The sequence below is a fragment of the Ailuropoda melanoleuca genome, chromosome 8 (genome assembly GCF_002007445.2).
Source record: "Ailuropoda melanoleuca isolate Jingjing chromosome 8, ASM200744v2, whole genome shotgun sequence".
Lineage (NCBI taxonomy): Eukaryota > Metazoa > Chordata > Mammalia > Carnivora > Ursidae > Ailuropoda > Ailuropoda melanoleuca.
The window spans coordinates 97,025,724-97,035,747 of NC_048225.1; the positions used below are offsets into that span (position 1 = coordinate 97,025,724).

At 49.3% G+C, this 10,024-nt stretch overlaps 1 protein-coding gene across 2 annotated transcripts; it reads right to left on the reverse strand.

Annotated features, from left to right (window-relative positions):
• Positions 1–487: 487 nt before the first annotated feature.
• Positions 488–8,264, reverse strand: IL19 (interleukin 19). 2 transcript variants are annotated; one of them, XM_002919282.3, is made up of 6 exons: positions 7,905–8,264; positions 5,524–5,670; positions 5,305–5,370; positions 2,898–3,050; positions 1,894–1,968; positions 488–943 (listed from the first exon to the last, which is right to left on the reverse strand). In XM_002919282.3, the coding sequence occupies exons 2-6, from the start codon at positions 5,665–5,667 to the stop codon at positions 848–850; spliced, it is 534 nt and encodes a 177-aa protein (XP_002919328.1). In that variant the 5' UTR covers positions 5,668–5,670; positions 7,905–8,264; the 3' UTR covers positions 488–847. The 2 variants fall into 2 exon arrangements, with proteins under 2 accessions (XP_002919328.1, XP_019655268.1); XM_019799709.2 differs by lacking the exon at positions 7,905–8,264 and adding an exon at positions 5,801–5,836.
• Positions 8,265–10,024: the final 1,760 nt, after the last annotated feature.

Consider the following 10,024-nt stretch of genomic DNA (forward strand, 5'->3'; position numbering starts at 1 on the left):
AGGGCAGCCATCCCTCTGTCAGAAACACCCTCTCTCTAACTCAACCTATATGCCCTTGGAGGATGGATGTAGGGTCAGAGACCTATCCAGGTGCAAGCAGTAAGAAAGAAATGACGTTCAGAGACAGAGAAAGTCACAGAGACAGAGAGCAGAGTGATGTCAAGAACCCGGTGGTCAGAAGCCCTGTGTCCATCTTCTCGATTGTTAGGTGGAGGACAGGGTGCTGGCGGGAGGCTTTGGGGACCCCGTGTGGAGCCCTTCTCTGCACTGACTTGCTTTGGGACTCAGTGATTCTTACCCGTCTCAAGCCTCGGTTTCCCTACCTATGTGCGTTCTTTAAGGCCCCTTTCACTTCTCGCCATCACCACCTGCAATTCCTTGACTGACCCTTGCTGAATGAGAAGACACTTCGAACTGGCAGAGAACTGAGTTTATTCAGGAAAATCAATCCATACAGTATCCACTATAGGACACCGCTCAGCTCACACCACAGACACGGGACAAACAACTGCACAATAAATTAGGGGGAAGCCCACCCGTTTCCGCCACGATGGCCTGCAGGACCTTTTGACAGACCTGTTTATTATAAATATGACAGCAGACTGTCTACTTTCAAGTGGGATCAGGCAGCCTGGGCCCAGCCCATGGGTCTTGGGGCCCCATGCGGAGATCTGTTCAAACCTAGATTTTTCCCTGCAATATCCCAGCCCCAGAGGAGAGAATTCCAGAGGGGAGAGAGGTATCTGCAAAACACCCTCATCTGCATAAAAATGGGGCCCTCCCCATCTCCCTCCCCTCAGGCACAGAACAGGGGCTGTTCCTCCCTGGGGTGTTAGCTTCCTGGTTGTCAGGCTGCAGAAGTTCCTTGATGATTCTTGTCAATCCAGGCTAGAAAGACGTCGAGCTCTCCCAGAGACTTAATGGCGGCAGACGGGGCCTCCAGCTGAAACCAGGCAAATCATCCTAAGAACCTGCCGCTCTCGACTATGCAATCGTTTTCAAATCCTTCCCCATGTTGCAGTCGTCATGAGGTTTTCCTTCCTCCATCAATTACATCAGCAGAGCATGCATACCCCAAATTATTTTTCTAACAGGCAACCCAAATTGTTTCCCTCAGTTTCCTGATTTATCCAATGCAGATATTGGCTCGTAGCATCGTTCTGAGGAACGCGTGTTCATATCTGCAGTGTGCTTGGGATAATAGCTGGCTCGTGGCAAGAACAATGCAAGACTCAGCCAGTTATAACAGGATCTGATGGAGCCTCTCGACAACGCAGCGGAGCTGTGAACAGCCTCCGGCCTCCTGACTTGCCGAAGCACTGGCATCAGTTGGGAGTGTGGTGGAAATGCAGAATCTCAGGCCTCGTTCCATACCTACTAGCCCAGGCTCGGCACTTTATTTTGGCAAAGTCCCCAGAGGAGGCACGTGGGAACCACGGCTTCTGCTCTATCTCTATGTGAGACGTGCAGCCTGCATCTGCGTGTGCGCGAGAAGCGCTGTTCTCCGTCACCCCACAGACAGCTGGCGGCAGTGACCCGACACAGGGACACCTAGCAGGTAACACGTTTGGTGCACAACACCCTACAGCTCCCTGAGGATCTTGGCTCCCTCCGCATCCCACCCACCTGAAATAGTGTGCCCTTCCCCTCAAAATTCAACACAGGTCAGTTCTGATATGTGAGGGCAGGAGAAAATTGTGGAGGTGTGAGAAGGGGAGCCCAGGAAATGAGCCAAGGGGCGAAGACCAACACGCTCTTGGCTGACACCCAGAATTGGGAAGACCGGCAAAAAACAGTTGTTGAGGAAGTGGAGAGGAGGCAGAGGGGTTGGCCCATTCTCTCAGGGTCCCACGTCCATCTCCATCTTCCGCATCTCCCCCTGCCTACCCTTACCTGATCATAGTTGCTGTGGATGATTCTGGTGGCATTGGTGGCTTCGTCCCTGCAGTGGCACTGCCTCTGCTCCTGCTGTGATCAAGTGGAGGAAGTACCCATCAGAGGACCTTTCCACCCAGCCCACTTTCTCCGCCCCAGGAGGGACATTCCTCCTTCTTCCCAAGGGGGTGTGTGTCAGGTCGGTCAACTTGGGTTGGAGCAGCAAGGGGGAGGAGAGTCTGTTGGTAGAGTTGTCCTGTGTTTGACCAGGGCTTTTGCTCTCTTTGGGTTTACAACTCACGCGACTGGAAGGGCCAGGAAAGTAGGGGCCAAATCTTTCTTGTCACCACTCGGTGAATGCACCACCCCACAAGAGAGGCACTAAATAGTTATTGGATTAGCTAATTAAATAATTGGTAAAATGAATCTTAACATAAGTATGGCAGGGGTCATGACTTCTAACAATTTTAGAACCCGAGGCACAGAAAGGAGAGATAATTTGCCACAAAGTCACACAGGTAATCGTTGGCAGGGTCGGGGCTAGAACCCAAGGTTTCTCCTGGAATAAGTTTTTGTGGATTTGTTTGGGTTTGGTTTCATTTCTGGTGTTTGTTTTTAATAGAGCACAGTGAATTTATAGGCAACCCCTAGGGATAGACTATAGGATGGAACAACCCAGAGGTCAATTGGTATGGAAACCCCAAAGGGCCACAAACAAAGAAACTGGAGGGATACGTATGATAAGCCCGGACTCCTGGACTTGTCTCTGTCACAGGCCAGTGCTGAGATCACTTCGATATGAGGTCACCCCAGGAGGATTATCCATGAGGAAATGGGGTCTGCTGAGGTATCAGCCAGAGGAAGCCCTGGGGAAGAGGTTCTGGACAGTTCTTCCCATGGATGACAGGGCAGGGGTTTTCCCTTGAGTCCAGGAATCTCTTCGGAAAGCCGAGTGGGATCAGTGTGTCCTGGGCTCTCCCTGGGGCTCTCGGGGAACAGAGGGTTCTGATGTGACCACTCACACATTGTCGCAGAGCCTTCTGCATGTAGAGGAAAGAGTTGGCAATGCTGCTGATTTTTCTCAAGATTTGGGGGTTCAGCTCCTGATGGTCCTTGAATACTTTGTCCACGTAAAATGCCAGGAGGTTCTTTGTCATGCAGCAGACATCTAAGGGCTACAGACACAAATTAAAGGAAGCCCCAGGGACCCTCTTCTCTCACCGTCTCAGAGACCAAAGCAGCCTATTTGAGTAGGGGCATCAAGGAACAAAATAGCTAAAAGTCAATTTTTTTAATTCATGCTGGTCTCAGAGTATCCATGTCCTCTCACCACATCAAAGCTACTTGTGACGAAGGCACTGAGGAGAGATTGTAGTTCCTCTTTTTTTATGGCCAGGAAATATAACAGCAAGCGATGGAACCCAGTCACAGACTAGAATTCTCTCTGCAGCATACCACATGGCACCACTAACTTCAGCTTAAACCCTTCCAGGCATTTGGTGTCTCCCTTTCAAAAGGATCTAAGTCTGTGCAGCTTTCGGGAAAAATACTTCCTTATGTTGTGCTGTGGTCCACCCCACCATACCCTCTCCCACCCATCAACATGTGTGTAAATACATGCATATACCTATCAGTAGCTCTTGCACACCAGGTGTGTGCTGGGTACTATTCCTTCCATCATAATGACGTATTTATCCTGACTGCCCTACTCTGCTCCCCCTCCACCCCCCCAATCCATCCTTTTTAAACTGCAGGGATCATTTGAATGGAGCTAAGATTTGCAAGAATGGAAACTGACAGCTGCAGAAATGTGCACCTCTGGGCGGGTCTGCAGCTGGCACCATGGGTCCGTCTCTAAGGGGGCGGGGCGGGGGTGGGGCTTGGATTCCCAGGAAAACAGCCCAGAGCTGTTGGCTAGGCTGAGTTTCCTTCTAGCAATTTACACGCTGCCCTGAGAGCCAGTGAGTTGCTGGGCGGGAGAGTTATAGCTCGGGCTGAGAAGGGAGGGGTGTGAAGCAAGACAGCGCTTCCATCTTCATTAACATTGAAGGAGCAAAGCCTCCTTGGCCCCACAGGCAGCTTTTCCTAGATGGCAAACTCTACTTGCAACGCAAAACCCTTCTCCACTTTCTCTCCTGCTGGTTCCCTTAACCAAGAGAGCAAAAAGTGGCACAACTTTGTTTTATCGGCGGGGGGGAGGCAGAAATATGATAAAGACCCGCATGCTCATTGACTCTTACGTCACATGAGCTATTTCTGGACCTAGAGAAGAAAAAGAATCTGGAGACAGAGGGGGCTTGGGGGTTCAACCACTGGCTCAACCACTGACTAGTCATTTTCTCTCCCAAGCTATCTATTTGCTCATTTGAAAATGATGGCTCTGGAATAGGTCGCCTTCTGGGTCCCTTCCAACTGCACTATCCTATGAGTCTCTCATACAGTTGGCTGGAATAGTATTTAGTAAGTGGCTACATCTATTTACTACAAATAGATCAGGCCCAACACTGCTTAGAAGAATTATCTCACTCAGAGAAGCCAAAAGAAAAAAAAAAAAAAAAAGAGTAACTCATTGCAACTGTCCTTTGCACTCTGGCCGATAAATATCTGAAAAAGAACTGGATCTTTCCAGAATGCTTACAAGGACTGGAGGAGCTCATTTTTAAGGTCATTTCTCAGTGACCCTTTCTGTGAAGTGAATTCTCACCTTGTAAAACAACTGTTTTGTAACACACTCAACACTTCTCATGTGGAGACTTGGACTAATCTCTTTACTGGCTTTCTTGCCTCACATTTTCCATTGTAAAGAACATCACCAGACGGTCTTTCTGAAAGATCCTGTCTTTGGATCAAAAACCTACAGTGACTCCTTATTGCTGTATTTAAGGTCAGGTCTCAGCCTGGCTTTGAAGGTTCTTGGTAAGATCACTCCAGTGTATTTTTCCACCTCACTCTCTTCCACTCGCCTCACTCACCTGCCCGACCCTCACACCACAAGCCTGGTTGCCTCACTGTCCCCTGACACACATTCATTGATCTCACACACATTCTCCCTGATCTCCAGACTCCTTTCTCCTTTATCCGCTGCCCCATAGCCAACTCAGCTTTTAAGTTACTGCTCATCTTCTCAGCTCCCTCATGAAACCTTTCAGAATCACGCTGAGCCACAGACAACCTGTCCCATTTGAGCATGTGACACCCCCAATCCCTCTCTAAGTAACTGGTGCTTCTTTGATCCCTCCTGGGAGTTTCCAAGTCCCTGAAATACAAGTGTGCCCTAACACATCAGCTGGCAAACGAGAAACCAGGAATATTTAGAGAGTACACTGGGGATTGGGAAGGAGAAGAAGACAGGGTGGGGATTTCTTTCTCAGCCCAGGGCCGCTTCACCATAAAAATAACAATACAGAAAGAACAGATACAAGCCAATACCTTAATTCTATGCAGGGTCTCCGACGTGGACAGGATGGTGACATTTTGGAAGGGGTCCTTAGCTTGCTATGGAGGGAAACATAAGGATAGACACAAGCCATGAGGACTCCATGCCCCCCTGACACACAAAGGATAATGAAAAAGAACTTGCTCTTCAAGTTAAGACAGAAGGTGAGACACGCTTCCTTGCCCACACCTGCACCCTGAACCCATACTCACGATGGTTTTTTTGATTTCTTGGAAAGCCTCTTCTATATGGTGTAAGTCCATGGAAATCAGACACCTCCTCAGACCTCGGGCACGCACTGAGCACAGGAAGAACACAGCAGCGACGAGCCAGAGGGAAACACACGGAGCCTTCATGTCCTGCAGGAAGGGGTGGAAGTCAGCTGCCCAGCTGAGAGCGGAAAACAGTGGAGACCCCTGACCAAGCTCTCCTCTGGACCCGGCAAGGCAGGCCAGACAGCAGCCAAGAAAACAAGACTCAGTACCTCACCCTTGTGGAGTTCATGATCATGTGTCTCCTCCTCTGGTTTTCTTGAATCAATTGAATGAGCCCTCTCCCTTCCCCGGTTCCCCCACCTTCCCCCCAGAAAGCACAACACGGTGCGCTCTCAAGTCCCAGGGAGTCTATTTGTGTGGTTATCACTCCATTATGACTCAACAGGGCTCATTTTGTCAACAGTGATGAAAAGCATTGTTTTTAATAAATTAAATAGGAAAAACAGTGTTGGTAATACGCCCTAGGAATTAGGCAACAGATCTGAAAAACCCTAAAAGCATATTTCTTACATGTTTGCTCCCAAAATAGGCGACTCCCTTTTACTATAAACCCCCAGTGTGTATCTGCTTAAAATCATTTGTTTGAAGCCAACTAGGAAGATGTCACCTTCTGGAGAAGATGGGAGACGGAGGCCAGACACCTCCAAACAGCTAATTAGCCAGAGTGAAGTGAGAGAGGGGGACAAGTTGGCGGCTTCCCCTCTGTCACCCACTGAACCAGGGGCTGTCAGGGGCATGTTTGCAGCTCGCTAGTCCTAGGCAGGGCCAGACGCTTCTAGTCCCATCACCCTCCCTGCCTCTGTCCTCTCTGCCTCTCCCATGTAACCACTCTATGGTGTCATGCGGACACATGGAGAAGTCTGTTGTTCTGAGTCTCTTCCCCTCACTTTTTCCAGCACTAGCCCAGGGCTTAGCCTTAAAGAGAAGTCTTAGGACTGCGCGTGTGACAAGACCAGCCCTCTGCCCAGCATCCTCCATGGTGCTCGCCCAGACCTCTTGCTTCCAACTGTGTGTGTGTGTGTGTGTGTGTGTGTGTGTACGCGCGCGGATGCTGGGGTGGGTGTGGCCTGTGGCCGTGCATGAGATAGGAAGCCAGCTGGGGGGGCTGCGGAGCCCCCCCACCCCCCACTGTAGCTCCTGGTGCCAGAGCTATAAAGCACATGTGTGTGAGTGTGAGCCTCAGTGGGCCCCACTTCCCGCCACCATTCCTCAGTCTTCCTTGGGATTCCCAGGCTCTTCTCCAGAAAGCCAAGAAATAGCAAATCCTGCTTCAAAAACCATTTTGCCTCATGTCTTAGTAACTCGGCGTTATTCCCTGTGAGCGCGCAGTTGTAGAATGAGACTTCACCATGTAACAGGCATCATACCAAAGGGCTTGATTCCTCTTTTTCCATTGGCAGGGAAGACTATAGAGTCCCCCACAGCTCTATCCCCTCTCAAGGCAACTAGGACACTTCTAGAAAGTCAAGTGACTCGGAAGAGAGCACAATTTTTCCTCTGACAAGATGACTCTCAGAACCAGTGGGATATCGTCTGATCACCCCATGCCAACAGCCTCAGACATTGTGCAGAGGAGAAAGATGCCTCCCTTAGCTTGGTTAGACAATCCCAGACATCTTGGCCAATTTAGAAACAGGAGTAGCTCATGTTTATCATTCATGCCACATGTGGGGGGTATTGTGCCAAGCACTTCCCACAATTATCTTATTGAATGCTCACATCCACCCTGTGAAGTGAGTTGTTTCTGTTCCTATTCTACCGAAGAGGAAACTGACACAGAGAAGTGAAGACACCTGCCCAAGGTAGGTGGCCAGCAAGTGGCAAAGCCAGCACTGGAAGACAGGCGGGCTGGCCCTGGGGCCTGCTATCCCTACCTCCACACCATCCCACGGACAGTAGCGTTCCCTCTGGTACTCAACTGGATATCCCAGCAGCTCCTCTCCCACCAGAGAGACAGGAGCGCCTTTCTGACCTGGTCCCACTGAACTGGTGGTGATCCTTACATTTAAAGAGTTATTTCATACTGCAAAGCCTTATTAAAAAAAAAAAAAGATATCAAATGCCCAGCACAGCTCCTAGAAAAGGTCATAGTAAATACTAGATTCCTTCCTTTTCCCTTCCCTCCTACCCTCCTTCTTCCCCACTCTCCATCTTTCCTTTCTGAGAACGAGGTACTAGGAGGTTCATCCTCTCTATGGAGTACCCTTCCCCATCCTACAAAATACCCAGGACATACATGATGACGGCAGGTCACCTCTCTGCAGCAGTGAAGGACAAGAGCTAGGAGAGCATGCCTAAAAGCCTCACGTGAGCCTCACCTCTCACCAGGTGCTTCCAGGCCGCTCCTGTGTCTTCTCTCTCTGCTCCTTGCCACTTGGAAAGGGCCGGTCACTTTTATGCAGGTGGATAAGAGGAAATGCTGTCAAGGTTTACTGGGTGGGTCCACCTTTGGGAGATTATTTTTCGCCTTGTTTCCTTAGCATCTCATTTCCTTAATTGTTTTCTTTTCTTCCTTCTTTGAGATACAGCTGATTAATCATTATTAAGAAATGCCTCTTTCTTCTGGGTCTTGACATGCAGCTTCTAGGAAGAATAAACTCCCCATCTCCATGCAAATGAGAATTTCTTGCAATTCTGTGACCATACAGAAAAATCCAAGTTAGGTCACTTTCCTGAGAGCTGTGGCATGCCACCAACTGTAGCCTGCAGGCAAACTCAGGAACGTACTCTCCTGACAGCTCCACCCTGACAGCAGCCTGCCCCATGAGACGCAGCAGGTGTCCCTGGTCCCAGCACACTCCATCTGACCGATGCCTCACACAGCTGTTGAGTACCTTTTTGTGTCAGGCGCTACAAAATGCTCTACATGCATTATTTTGTTTAACCTTATGGGAAACCTCTTTTCCCCTCTCAGAAATGTATCTATTTGGACATCATCTCTTTCCTCTTTCTCATGTCCCTTGGAGGGCCCTTTTATTTCGATTAACGCAGGGAGAGAAAATGAGAAGTAGACAGGGGGAAAATGAGGAAATGGAGAGGTTTAGCAGCCAGTGGCAGACTCAGGAACAGAGCCTGGAGTCCTTTCTCTTGGAACAGAAGACCCTCCATCTAAATTACTCTTTGTATTCAAACTCTACATCATGACTTCTCTAAGAATCAGGGTTTGGGGTGGCGCTGAGGGAAAGATAAGTTGTAAAAATCCCCTCCCCAGACATGACACCCACAAAGAAGCAGAGCTTGTTTTTACCAAATGAAGCACTCTCAGTGAAGATGGGCTGCAATAACAAGAGAACACTGGGCCCTTTGGACAATGGGCTGGAGCAGACCTTGCATGCAGCTAGAAGGGGGAGTGATGGGCAGGACACCGGCAGAGAAGAAAGAGGGACGGGAAGTCTGGGGACTTTTTATGGAGGTAGGTGCGAGGGAAAGAAGCTATGAGGGCTAGAACCCTGTGCAGCATCTTGGACTTAATGATACACTACATGTCAGTAGATTGTAATGGTCATGGTGTAGCTCTGGATTTATACCCTGCCTTCCCTCTTCTCTGTGAGACACTAGACAAGCTGTTTATGACTTTACTGAAGCTCAGTAAAATAAGTAAAATAAACTATGAGGATTTGAATGAGCTAATGGCCTTGATCCATGGTAAGTACTCAATAAATATTATTTATTCTAATGCCATGGGCCAGGCACCTGGAAAAGGAGAAGACACCTTCGTTAGGAGTTAATAGGTGTCTCTCTGTTCCTTCTGGCAGAGACAGAGGAGCTCTCTTGAGTCCAGAGATCTCCCACCCACTCGCCCCTGCTTCCCCGAAGAGGGGCTGGGCAGGAAGGTGGGTGCTGTGTTCCCAGCACGGCCTGAGCCTCCTGGCTCATAGCTCACAGATGGTGGCCCAGCCCCACATGCTACGTGATTGCAAAACTGTCCCTGCTGGCTCTCACCCTGTATTCAGCCCCTTGTGCTCAGGCTGTATGTTCTGACCCAGCTTTCATTTCAGGGCAGAGATGTCATATCAGGGAACTTGCAGAGGAAGGAAAAATATGTGATGTGTTTATAGCTCCTCTCCAGCACATAGTATATCACAGCATCTGGGACTACAGCTCTGGAGGAAGCCTGGCTTAGGCTGCCTGCCTCTGCTCCCTGTGGCTGTCAGACTGAAGGCAAGTCAGTTCATCTCTGCACCTGTGTTTATTCATCTGCAAACTAGTGCTCACCGTGCCTACTACATACCATGTGGGCAGGATGCGTAGATTTAAGTGACCTGGCGGCACGTAACAGGAGGTTAAAAAATGGTAAACTTTGGGGTGGCTGGTTGGCTCAGTAGGTGAAGTGTCTGACTCTTGATCTCAGCTCAGGTCATGATCTCAGAGTCGTGAGTTCAAGCGTGTTGGGTTTCATGCTGGCTGTGGAGCCTACTTAAAATATTTTTAAAAATTT

What these genes read in the sequence shown, in the direction of transcription:
- IL19 (XM_019799709.2), bottom strand. Translation starts at nt 5,821, where the DNA reads ATGATCATGAACTCCACAAGG. An exon ending in TGATCATGAACTCCACAAGG is followed by an intron (nt 5,671 to 5,800) that starts GTGAGGTACTGA and finishes CCCTTCCTGCAG; the next exon opens with GACATGAAGGCTCCGTGTGT. An exon ending in AGACCCTGCATAGAATTAAG is followed by an intron (nt 3,051 to 5,304) that starts GTATTGGCTTGT and finishes TTGTGTCTGTAG; the next exon opens with CCCTTAGATGTCTGCTGCAT.